This window comes from Telopea speciosissima, chromosome 10 (genome assembly GCF_018873765.1).
Source record: "Telopea speciosissima isolate NSW1024214 ecotype Mountain lineage chromosome 10, Tspe_v1, whole genome shotgun sequence".
Lineage (NCBI taxonomy): Eukaryota > Viridiplantae > Streptophyta > Magnoliopsida > Proteales > Proteaceae > Telopea > Telopea speciosissima.
In genome coordinates this window covers 60,644,737-60,657,578 of record NC_057925.1, presented here as the reverse complement: position 1 = coordinate 60,657,578, position 12,842 = coordinate 60,644,737, and the positions used below count along the sequence as shown (strand labels likewise).

Genomic DNA, 12,842 nt, shown 5'->3' with positions numbered 1-12,842 from the left:
AATAGAGTAAATATTGCAAGTGGCCAAATGGTTATTGTCACTCAATCAAGTTAGGTTATGGGTCTTACTCCTTCAGACGCTGGATCAGAATCTGTCCATTTTACATATTTATGTGAGCAATTGCATGTATCAGAAACATTAGTGTATAAAATGATTGTGTTTTAGTTTCGAGCACCCGAGGGAGTTGAAATTGTTCATCAAAGTAAGGAATTAAAAATTCCGGGTTTAGATAAACATATTTTACTACTGTATGTTTCAAAATACCCTTCTGATACTCCTTTCCATCTTTTCTCCTGTCCTGCGATCAATGAGATCCCATTCACCGTGGGTGAAGGAAAACTCAGTTCAAAAAATCCAAATTCCGATATCATAAATCATGATGCCAAGCTAACCAACATGCGCACAAGGAATGCCACAAAATTCGAATACAGGTGGCCCCACATGATTACGAAGGAAGAGAATGTCATAAGGAGGAGAGAATGTGAGAGAGGTGAACCACGAACACTGTGGACATATTTCTCATTTTTCCCCCTTTCTTCTTACAAAGATACTGACTTGTTTTTGGCGTTTTATTCTACTGGAAAAGGACTAATGAAGTTTCCTTTCACCACCCGATGAATGGAAAATTAGTCCATTTGAGCTTTCATTCTATTGATTACAAGCAACTCTAGCGATAACGCTTGGTGGGGTGGGAGGGGGACGGGGGAGCCGGCTAACAACTAGTCAATATTTTGTAATATTTCTAACACCATCAACAGTTGGGATCCTATAAGTGACAATATATATAGGTGGTCTAGGTCTGATTCAAATATGAATTAAAATCCTCTGCAATGCGGGCCTGAGAGCTCGATACGTGAGAGTATAGATGGTATAAATGGATCTGAATCCATCCAAAGCTTAGGCTAATGGACTGTTGAGGAGCTCCAAGGGCATATATGTCATCTTCATTTATATTCCCAGAATGTTTGGACAGCAAATCAGCAGCTGAAGTTGTTCTACATCACCAAAAGGGGCACAAGTATATGGCTGAAACCAAGCTTGACTTTGAACCAAAATGAGTCGGGCTGGGCTATGCAACACAGGCTTGACCCGCCTACACCTCTATCACGAAGTAAGCCAATTGTAAGTGTAGTTGGTTGAAACCCATACAGGTTGTTGTGGGGGATCCTAGGAGAGCTAGTCTCTTAGACCCTTGCCTTATATCAGGCCTTCATAACAAGGATTGAGCTCCTCTCCAAGTCTATTGAGGCCGAAATTTTGTCGACAAGTAGGCCACCCTGGGGGTAGCCTCCCTGAAACAGTACTGTCAAGTCTCAATCTAGATGGAGTCCTCTTTGCTTTACAAATAAAGGTCCAAAGCTTTGTCAAAAATAAGAATTCAACTATGGCCAACTGAGAAGTGAAGCAGAATCATAAATAGTTCCATCTTCTGTTTTATTATGTCTGTATGGGCTTTATGGGCCTGGCAGTAGTAGGTCCAAAATTAACTGGGCTGTATTCTATAAAAAAAGAAAAAAGAAAAAAGAAAAAGAAAAAGAAATGGGGTGTGGGGTGGAGAGATCTGGATCCTCTACTGCCGAGCTGCCCGGCAGGACCCAGCTGCCCAGACACGGCGTTGCACGTAAAGACCACCTTACCCCCACTCGGGCAAGGCGTTTGGGCAGGGATAAGGCGGACATTGTGTGCAGCGCCGTGTCTGGGCAGCACGATCCTGCCGGACAGCTCGACAGTAGAGGATCCAAATCCGGGGTGGAGCTCATGTAATCCTTCCTATGCTCCAATCCTCATTCCTGTTTCCTGCCATAATTTGAGAAAATACATTGTGGGTTCATCTTTAAAACCGTTAAATCTTTTTTTTGGGAATTGGGAAGAGAAGCCCAACATTAGTTCATTAGTCCGCCTTAATCCCACTTAGACAAGGCACTCGGGCAGAGGTAAGACGGTCATTGCACGCCTCACCGTGTCTAGGCAGCACGATACTGCCAGGCAGCTCGGCAGTGGAGGATCCAAATGCTAATAATAGTTACTCGTTAAAGGGATTCAATCATACTACTTGGACATCTTTAATTTATTGCCGCGACTAACGTTTCGTGGAACAAAATAAAGTTCTTCAAAACTAACACAAACCACTGAAATGGAGTGGACCGTAAGTACCATGCCCATGCCGAAGCAGACCATTTTCGCAGCTTCTTGCATGGTTCAGGTAAAGAGATCTTCAAATAGACAAAAACCCAACACCATAACCTAATGCCTACCCATACCATTTCCCTTTTTTTTCCTGGTTTTTTAAATAGAGGAGATGGAAGAGCTGATCGCTAGAGTTTAAGGTAACCTCCTGTTGTTGACAACAGTAAAAAAAACTCAAAACTTGTTACGGTACCAGAAGACCCCTTTGTCCTGCGAACCATCATCGGGCTCCACGTAAATACAGTGCTTGGCTTCTCTCCACACAGCCTTGTAGAAGGGCGTCCCATCGAACTGGTAGTAGTCCCCGAGTATGGGCTTGATAGCCTTTGTCGCTTCCATGGCATGGTAATGCGGCATGGTTGAGATCAGATGGTGAGCGACGTGAGTGTCAGTGATGTTATGGAAGACCTTGTTCAATACTCCATAATCCCTGTCCACCGTAGCCAATGCTCCTCTCAGCCAATCCCATTCCGATGAGTCGTAGTGTGGCAGCGAAGGGTGAGTGTGCTGCAAGTAGGTTATCAAGACCAGGAACCCATTCACTATCAACAAGGGCACGCCGTACATGCAGACAACCCACGCGAGGCCTTTGGCAGCGACGAGGCGGAACAGCACGTAGGAGACAGTCAGGACACCGACGTCGGAGAGGTAGATCTGGAGGCGTTCGCGGTCAGAATAGATAGGGCCGTAAGGGTCGTAATGGCAGGCGAAGCGGTCGTAGGGGCGGCCGGAGACGTTGAAGGCCAAATAGAGAGGCCAGCCGAGGGTGAGAGTGATGGTGATGGTAAGGAGCCGGCCAGGTGGGTTGTTGAGGTACTTGGAATACCAAGCGAGGCTAGATTTGGGCTTGGGGACGAAAACCTCGTCTCGATCGAGGGAACCAGTGTTGGAGTGGTGGCGACGGTGGCTGTACTTCCAAGAGAAGTATGGGACGAGGAGGCAGGAGTGGAGGATTAGTCCAACGGTATCGTCGAGCCACTGGTGGTCGCTGAAGGCGTGGTGGCCGCACTCATGGGCGATAACCCAGACACCAGTTAGGACACAGCCTTGGATTGCCCAGTAGCTAGGCCAGGCGACGAAGGAAATTGGGGTTGGGAGGTCGTGGAAATAGGTGGTGGCGATGTAGTAGAGGAGGGAGACGATGATTAGGTCGTATACTACGTAGGAAAAGGAACGGAGGACAGAGCGTTGGAAGCAATGGGGTGGGATGGCTTTCTTGATTTCCCCTAGCGTGAATGGGGGTTTCGAGTATGGGACTCTCTTGAGGACGTCTTGTTCTCCCTTATTACCAGGTGTGGGTAGGGGCATGCGACCACCGGCACCCATTCTCTTGCTGTGTATGGTTTATGGAGAATCGGAGATGGAGAGACTCTGCACAAATGAAGGCAAGTTAAATACTGAAATGCCATGCTTGTTAGTAGGGATTTGGTTCCTCTGTAGCGCGACACAGCGCATCATCCGATGGTCTGCAGTGGATTGGGATACAGCCCAACACAGGTTGGTTGTTGGGTTACGTACCCATGTGCTGTAGACCGTCAAATGTGCGTTATATGCTGTGTCGCGCTACAGAGGAGCCCCATGCTTGTTATCAGTGATAACTAATTAAAGCACAATAGCCACCAAACACGTTTAAAGAAAGAAAATTTTATTGCGTTTTAAACTTGTTCGGTTTCATGAATAGATGTTAACGAGTACAGATCCTCTCCAATGACTTTTAACCACCAGAATTTATTTCCAACCATCCATGGGGTTTGGGACCATCTATGTGGTGTGGTAGATGGCGGGAGATCAGGATCTGGATTCGATGTTTACTTACCAAAAAAAAAAAAAAGAATCATGAGTTAGTGGCACTGGCCTTTTCAAAGTGAAAACGAATCGTGCTGGGTTGTCCTAAATAAATGTATTTATTTTTCCATTTAAAATTTGAATTTCTGGTTGGAGTTTGTATCTTCTTACCAAACAATGGACTTCTGACCCAAGTCCTAATGGCGTATGGTTTGATGAGACTATAGAAAATATCAATCTAATAAAGGACCTGAATCAAGCTCAGTTCGTCATTGACTGCCAATGCCCCCCCCCCCCCTCTCCTGGCTCTCCTCTCCCCCCCCACCCCCCCTAAGGATCGGCAAGGGATTGAACAACAACGATAGTCAGGCCAAACACAACAACGCCACACCACACCCCCTCCTCAAAAAAACAAAAAAACGAAAAGACATTGGTTTTCACCATGGTTTTAGTGCAAGGTATCGGGGTCACATTAAAGAACCGATACAACAGCGATAGAGATTGGCATAGAATATAACTTGTATTGGACAAGTTTGCCCATCGGTTGTGTAGAAAATAAGATTTTTTAGCTGTTTGACCCTGATCTATATCATTTCACCGATACAGTATCGATACAGTATCAGGATCAGTGACTAACGATATAATATCTCAAACCATGGTTTTCACAGTACTACATGACAATTAGCTTTTAAATGTGTACACATGATTTTCATGTTTCGCACCCACTGATGCATCACATATAGTCTGAATACATTTAACCATCAGCTAGATCATACCTTTAAAGGACGAATGATAGTTACCAATCTCAAGAAATAAGTGGCTATAGAAGGAAGGAAATAAAAGAATGAACACAAGATAAGTAACAGATACCAACAAAAGTGACAATTAAATACTAAACTTCATTTCTTGACCAGACACTGCAGCCTTAGTGATTATAACACATACCAAACACAATGACTGAGACCTGATTTCCAATTGCAAATGTCTCTCCCTCCAGTAACTAAAAGTGTGAAATGATGGATCACTTCATATCCACATATTCAAAAATTTAAATGAAAATATGAATAAAAAAGTCAATTATCTATTTATCTCAGAGGTCAGAGTAATCCCACAAAGACCAAAAAATAAAGTAGAAATGTCTCACTTCTTCTAAGGAACCCAACTGGTCAAAAGTCTTTTTGAATATGATAATAGACTATAGAAAGAATGTTCTTTGTATCGCATCGCAGTCTGCGTTCTGACACATGGGTAACCTGTGCAGAGGGCAGGATGATCGTTGCACCCACCTCCATGTGCCTAGACGCAGACTACACTTCGGAACAAAAAACAACGCCTCTACATAATAACTCAAAGGTATACCACTCGAGATAATATTAATAAATCAGCTCTCAAAGTGGTTGTTTCGAAATGTTACACAAAAGAGCACTCACGGAGGACTAAATTGCTCGTGTCACCTGTATGGTCACTTGGCCAGTGTCATGCCCATACAACATGTCTCACCTAGTCATCCATAGTTATGGGCGACCTAGCAAAACAGTGGATCCATTTGATGTATGATGCACGAGGGACCTTACTTTCCACCCAAAAAAAATTGACCTAATCTCTACACTTTTTAAGTAACACAAAACCCACCACATAAAATTATTATATGGCATCAACTACCTCCTATCACTATCACAACAAGGGAAGAATTATTTTTACCAAAAAAAAAAAAAAAAAAGGAGAATTATTTTTAAATTTATTTTGTCGCGCAAGTTCGACCCAGAGGCCAATCACAAGACCAAGCCAATATATAAAACCCTAGGAACAGGGGTCCTTGCGGACCACACTTTTTGAAAAACAATAAAATACACTGCCCACTAATAAAGTGATTCATATAACAACCACCAACCCTCGCACGAGCTCTGGAACGATCATTTCTTAAACTATTATCTTAAAATCTCTTAAGAACATTATACATCACATGATAAATCCAAAGGATCTTGTATGAAGGACTGAATATTTTAATTAAACGAAAGTACTTCTTAAACAGGGGTTCTAGGGTTTCACAAACCAAGATGGCATGACTGATGGATAACACATGGCTACAATCCTAGACGTGCACTAGGACTACCTAAGTAATTTTGGATCCCACTACAACGTGGATTGGGCTCCTCTCCTATACGGCACGGTGTGCAACGCACATCATGTCGTTAGAGAGTTCCCGATCCACAAGTCAGCACATTGGGATGTGAGTTGACATGTGGATAAGGGTTCTCCAATCACTGATTTGCCTTAGTGAGAAGTCGTGTCAGTGTAACGTAACAAGTTCAGTTCCTCTGCACATCTGTGCACCATGTGAGAGAACCATATATCTCAATTTTGCCATTTAAAAGGTGAAGAGGGATATTTATTGAAACATAAGGGACATGTTATTTTTTTTTTGAAAATTGGAGAGCTTAAATAGCAATTTGGATCCTCTATTGCCGAACTGTCCAGTAGGATTGTGCTGCCCAGACACGATGCTGTGTGTAATATCCGCCTTATCCCTATCCAAACGCCTTACCTGAGTAGAGGTAAGGTGGTCTTTGCACGTAACATCGTGTCTGGGCAGCACGGTCCTGCCTGTCAGCTCGATAGTAGAGGATCTGGATCCCTTAAATAAGGGAGGAGGTGGATCCTGATCCTCTATTGTCGAGTTGCCCGACAGGACCCTACTGCCAAGACACAGCAAAGCAAAAAATGACTATCTTACCCCTGCCCAAGCGTCAGCAATCATTTATTGCCTTGCTTTGTCTTGATAGTAAGGCCCTACCAGACAGCTCAGCAATAGAAGATCCAAATTCGAGAGAAGATAGGGGATGGGGATAGGTCCCAAAGTGGGACATGTTGTTATCTGTCAGATGTAAGTTTACATGCACGTCACATGATCCATTCTCCTAACGTTACATTATGCTGACCCTAAATGATAAAAAGGCACGTGACAACAAAACAACGCACCCTAAACCCAACACGTAATGTATCAAATTCTTTTCTAAAATAGTAACATAAGGCGTTTTTTCTACCCAAAATAAAAAACATAAGGCGTTTTGTATGCCCCACTCACATACCAGTCTTTTATTATTAATTTTTTAAATAATAATAAAAGGTAGGTAAAACAACAGAAAACTAATTAAGTTTACTTGGATAGGTAAGAGAATCTTTTCCCAATAATATTTTTTTAATTTTAATTAATAAAACAACAGAAAATTAATTAAATTTGCTTGGAAAAGTAAAATTTATAAAACTTCTCTACAATTCCGAAAAATAAAAAAAAATGGAGTGTTTTCCATGCTTGCCAGTTTGTCTCTGTCTCTTTCCCCTACCCATATGAATAATTTCACATGGGAAGGGAGAGATACACTATGGGAAGCGCTAGTGAAGGCTGTGCTGCTCTAAAGACAACATTTTTGTCTGTAAAAAATGGAGAAAATTTCTCTATACACGACCAACAAGGGGTGGGGGGGGGTGGTTTGGGGGGAATGACCACCCATCCCATGAAAGGCTGAAATACGGCTTCTCTTTTTTGGTTAAAGCCTCTATGATGTCGATGCACATCCTTTCATTGATCACGCACAGAGAACGCCTACCCGTAAAAAATTTATGAAAAATATATGTTTATCCTTTCAGATTCTATTTTCTAGGGCTTTTATAAGAGAGTTCTGAATCAATTCCGTTTTAGAATCTTGCATCCAGTTTCCTCCCCTTCCCCGAAATTCAATTTAGGCTTCCTTTGTTTGAGGTTAAAAAGTTCAACTAATTCGAATCCTCAAATAGGAAAACATATAGAACATATCATTTATCATATAAAGATAAAAAAAACTGAGACTTAAAGAAAGAAAAGTAAACAAAGAAAACAGGGGAAGGAAATTTGGTGGCTCCAGCATAGGGTCACGGAGTCGCGTATTATCAGGCGAATGGACTGGGTTGTTTTGCAGCCTTTTCTTACGGCATTTTAATCGGCCGGCCCACCCGCGCCTTATGTATACACTAATGAACTTGAGGTTTAAAAACAAAACCCTAAATGCTAAGACCAAACTATCCCCCCTCTTTCCAAATTGTTTCATGCCGTGTCGTGTGACTCGTGTCCACTCCACTGCAGTCTATTATATTCACGAAGGCAAAAGCCAAAATTGGCTTCTGGTACTCTCATCGTGGCGACTTTAGAACCGAAAAAGGAAAAAAGAATTTGTTCCTTCGACCCAGAGAGGGAGAAAAGGGACACGATATCATGTCTCCAGACTCCAGCCGTCTGCCGTATCAGCTCCACGTTTCGACCTTCTCCATTGTGTCCGGAGAAAAATAAATTCAAGGTCCATAACTCAATTTTTAATTTTTGGTAAACCATATCTTAACTAAAGGCCTAGGAGCTGGAAACAAAGCATTCATTTTTTTTTTAAAAAAATTAGTTATTTTTTATAGAACTAGTTTTTGTTTCATTCTTATAAAGCAACAGAAATTCAGGCGAACTGCAAACACCGGTTCAGTCTACACCTCCAAGGCAGATATTTTTTCCAAAAATAATTATTAAAAAGAAAGGAGAAGCGAGAAAGAAAGTGAGAGCAGAAACAGAATAACAGATACAGATCCTGTTGAACGAAAAACAGAGCAACGAATCAACACTGCCACAGCTAATAAGAGACTTTACCCAAAAATAAACTAAAATCAAAGTGCATTGGCTAAACCAGAGTTTAGATCCAACCATGAGATGTTGATGCTCTATTAATCATCGCGAACACGATACGTTAATAACCAAAAAAAATCTAAAAAATGTAAGCTTGGAAAAACCTGTAATCAGCATTTCCACCACCTCTAAAAAAAAAATTGATCTTAGATTGAGGCAAAGAGTCTGAATCGACTCATTGCTGAAGGAAAGCCAGCCATTGACCCTAGATCTACCTTAAATACCGCATTCAGAAGCCGTCGAACGGCTTCTGAACAGAAAAGTTCATCGAGACGAAGAAATATCGGAATCGAACTTGAGATATGAGAACTTTGACATTGAAAAGATAGAGGAGAGCAAATTTAAAAAGGACAGTACAGAAAAATAATGGAAAAGAAGAAGAATACCTCAAAAGAAATCCTTCGTCTTCCCGCTCGGCGACTCTTCGAGAGTTTCCCTCCGTCTCTCCCTCGATTTCTCGCTTTCACGTTCTGGCCTGCGTGACTCTATCCTTTCAAGCCCTTCACATAAGCCCGTATTTAAGCTATTTCTTTCCCTCCTCGAAATGCCCTTAGTGGGTCCCATCAGATATCAACTTGGAAATCAAGCTTATTCAACTCTGCTTCATTCCACGTGTGTACTTGTAATTGGTTAGATCTAGCTGGTTTTTTATTTTTGGTTTCACCGAAAGCAAGCAAATCACTGAACGTACTTTGTGGAACAGTAAAGAATATAAACCGTCCATAGTCATAGTTTACGTGGCATCCTGATTTTGGACGGTGGAGATTGATTCACGCAGACAAATATCTGGCCTACGTTGGTACCAAGCTGGTCCTTAGTTTGTAAGTTCGGGAGCGGCAATTGAACGGGAACAGGTACGTACGGTAATTAAATGGAGTAGACGGTAATAATACTTTTCAAAAATCCTGTTTCATAAAATGCATACGGTAATAATATGGTATGCGTTTAATACGGGTATAATACGGCATAAACGGTAATAATACTTTAAAAAAAAGGGACATATATTCATTATATAACATGCCTTTACCACCTAATAAACAAAATAATATCATGATTTTATGAACTAAAATAAACACAATAATATAATATGCTATATAACATCTCTAAGTTTATCATTTAACATACCAAAATATCAATAATCCACAATAAATGAATGTAGATTGTCTGAAAATGAGATGAGCAAGTTGATTACCTTATCATTAAATCATTATTCCAACATTACATTTCTTTCTATCTACAATGAGATGACCAAATATTTTTAACTAGATGTGTTCTAGTGAAGGGGGATGAGTTCCCACTAATTAACCAACACAAGACAAGAGGGAAAGTTCCAGATATGGATCTCCACTGTACAGATTAGCTACTAGAGACAGAAAAACAAGAATAAAATAGAATAGAGATTGAGCCGTTCTCGCCAATGTCACACAAGATTCATTTGCTTCACTACCACCATCAAAGTTCAAAGACCAGAGAAACAAGAGGAGAGTACAAGACTTAAGTGCCGCGTTGTGGGTCCCAAAGAAATAACCAAATCCATCTCTATCGTCAATAAAAGCTCGCGCATATGACAAGCTAAAGTAAAAAAAGATCTAAAAACACAAAAAGTGCCCGAACACACTCTCTCTCCCTCTCTCTTTCTTTATTTTCCCAAAAATTAAATTTCTCTTCTCCACCGACCTTTCTGCAATCTTCACAGAGCTGAGGATTAGAGATCTTGAGCTGCCCAAAGCATTGCAGAGCTTCAGTTCTTGGTCTTTGAACTTTGTGATTTTTGGTTTGACTAGCAAACAATAGGAACTAAAGAAAGGGATACTAACCGAACAACAGTGGAAGAAGGAGAAACGTCGTCGCTGCCGTCGCCAACGAAGCTTTGTTGAACGGAGATGGGGAGGATGATTGGAGATGGAGGGCGGCTACTGTTGCCTGCTACGGTTGGATGTTCAACGCAAATCGAAAGGGATGAAAGGGAAAGTGAAATCGTTTCCCTAAATTTTAATCTTTTGGGTATTTTTTTTTAAAAAAAATGTATAAATCGTATAATACATGTATTATACGAGTATAATACTTGATCGATTAAAAAATGCATTTTTTAAATAAAAATATGGAAAAATATGGGGACGAGAGTATTATACGTTAAAAAATTCGGGTACACATATAATATGCGTATTTACTAACTAAGAGCAGGTCTGCAAGTGGCAGGTGATGTGATCCACTTTTATGTAGGAGAATCATTTATAATTATTGAAAATTCAGATTCTGCCCCTCTTCTCAGTGAAGTTCCAACAAGACATGCAAGGGCAAAGGTGTCCATGCACAAAGTTATGTTTAAAACTGTCACCGTTTTATCGTACACGACTGCCGAGCTCCACGGCAGGACCGTGTTGTCCAGACACGGTGCTGCGCGCATAGACCGCCTTACCCCCATTCGGGCAAGGCATTTAGGTAGGGGTACGGTAGATATTGCACGGAGCATCGTGTCTGAACAACACGGTCCTACCGAGCAGCTTGGCAGTAGAGGATCCAAATTAGCCCAATTTTGTTGCAAAGTGTTCCATAATGCTTTAAGGACTACTTTTTGTGCTATGGGAGAGAGACGGTGAGATTTTTCATCTCCCACGAGCTCTTTTAGGTTCTATTTCGATTTCCGATTGATTTCTTAAAATTGAGTCAATGAATGGATTTTTGTTAAAATAATTGAAATTGTTGGATTGCACCGAAAAAACAAAATCTATTTTGAGCTTCACTGTATTGTGTGTTGATCAAGGTTCGAGATCGAAGGAGGGAAATCGTGGGGGAGCCTTTGACGAAGGGATCGCAATTCGCAACGGCTTTGGTGCCAAAAGCTTTGGGAATACATTGAAGATTGGAGGACTAGGAGCTAAGATAGCGAATCCAGACAAGAGAAAAAATGGCAGAGGCAGCGGCAGAGAGAGGGACTACCCCAATGTCATTTGAAGCATAGTTAGCAAAAGCGGTAATGGTACAAAAACGGAAATGGATGGTGCAGTTTTCAAATGATAAAAAAGTGCAAAGGTATACTCAAATAAAACGATCAAAAAAATAGAGAACAATAAACAACGGTAAATTCTAGACGTTTATATAAAAAAAAAAGTTAAAAAAAAAATCCAACACTATTCTCATATAAATTGAGGAATTTTTACTTGAGTACTTGCTTCTAATGTTCAAAACAACTATAACATCCAACATTAATCAATATATATTATATGATCCATTATAAGTTCCAAGACATGTTATTTAATACCATCCAATATCAATTCCCAAATATCAGTTCCTATCTTGATGTATGCATTTTCAATTACATTCCAAGAGCTGCTAATTCCTTGGCAGATACCCTTGCCAGGAGGGCCCAATCTTGTACGGAGAGGGTTGTTTGGCCCATTTCCGATCCTTGCTTTTTTGTTCCAGTTGGAACTTCTAGCTTGGTGTAGTCCGTTTTCTTTCCCTTCGATAAAGCATTTTTTGACAAAAAAATAAAAATATATCAATTCCCAAATAATACACCATAATATCCAAAGTTTTATTGAGCAATGTGGCTTGGCTATGGTGTTGCTCATTGTTGTCAACACAACCAAGACACTCATGGAGTGATAAATGTTCAGTTGGAATTGGGACTTTGAAGCGATAGAGAGAGAGAAGCCATGGCATGCTTATATTGCGAAAGATCTGAAGCATTTTCCAATCTATGTATTTCGCTCTCCATTGTACTGATTCTTACTATCACAACTCTTCCACCGAAATTAAGCAGTCTTACATTGTAGAGGATCTGAAGCGTTATCTTATTTATTCGATTAGGTTACCTTGTCCTCATCCGAATGCTTTTCCAATTTCTGGGCATCTTCTATTGGTTGCAATTTGCAAGGGTAGGGGAGGATTAATTGTGTTACGATCTAATATTAGTCATATGGGGGGTGATCCCACATCGCTTACAAAAGGCGATTTGATGTGGGTTGATATGATCTTGGATTCTTTTCCCTTGTAAGTCGATTTATAGGATTGAGTTTTTCTAAGTTAGTATCATGAGATGTGGTGGGGTTGCTGCAGTCAAGGGGCTATAGTTAATGGTGGGGTAGAGTGACATAGGGGCAAGGTTCATCTGTAAGTCTGTAACTGACCCATCTTTGAAATGCCGATTTGTTTTGATATAAAT

The 12,842-nt window shown here is 40.9% G+C and overlaps 1 protein-coding gene across 1 annotated transcript; it reads right to left on the bottom strand.

Moving 5' to 3' along the window:
- Positions 1-2,039: 2,039 nt before the first annotated feature.
- On the bottom strand, positions 2,040-9,103 carry LOC122642959 (delta(12)-fatty-acid desaturase FAD2). The gene is made up of 2 exons (XM_043836581.1): positions 9,061-9,103; positions 2,040-3,558 (listed from the first exon to the last, which is right to left on the bottom strand). The coding sequence occupies exon 2, from the start codon at positions 3,511-3,513 to the stop codon at positions 2,362-2,364; it is 1,152 nt and encodes a 383-aa protein (XP_043692516.1). The 5' UTR covers positions 3,514-3,558; positions 9,061-9,103; the 3' UTR covers positions 2,040-2,361.
- Positions 9,104-12,842: the final 3,739 nt, after the last annotated feature.

Excerpts from the sequence above, each read along its gene's own strand:
- LOC122642959 (XM_043836581.1), bottom strand. The coding sequence starts at position 3,513 with ATGGGTGCCGGTGGTCGCATGCCCCTACCCACACCTGGTAATAAGGGA.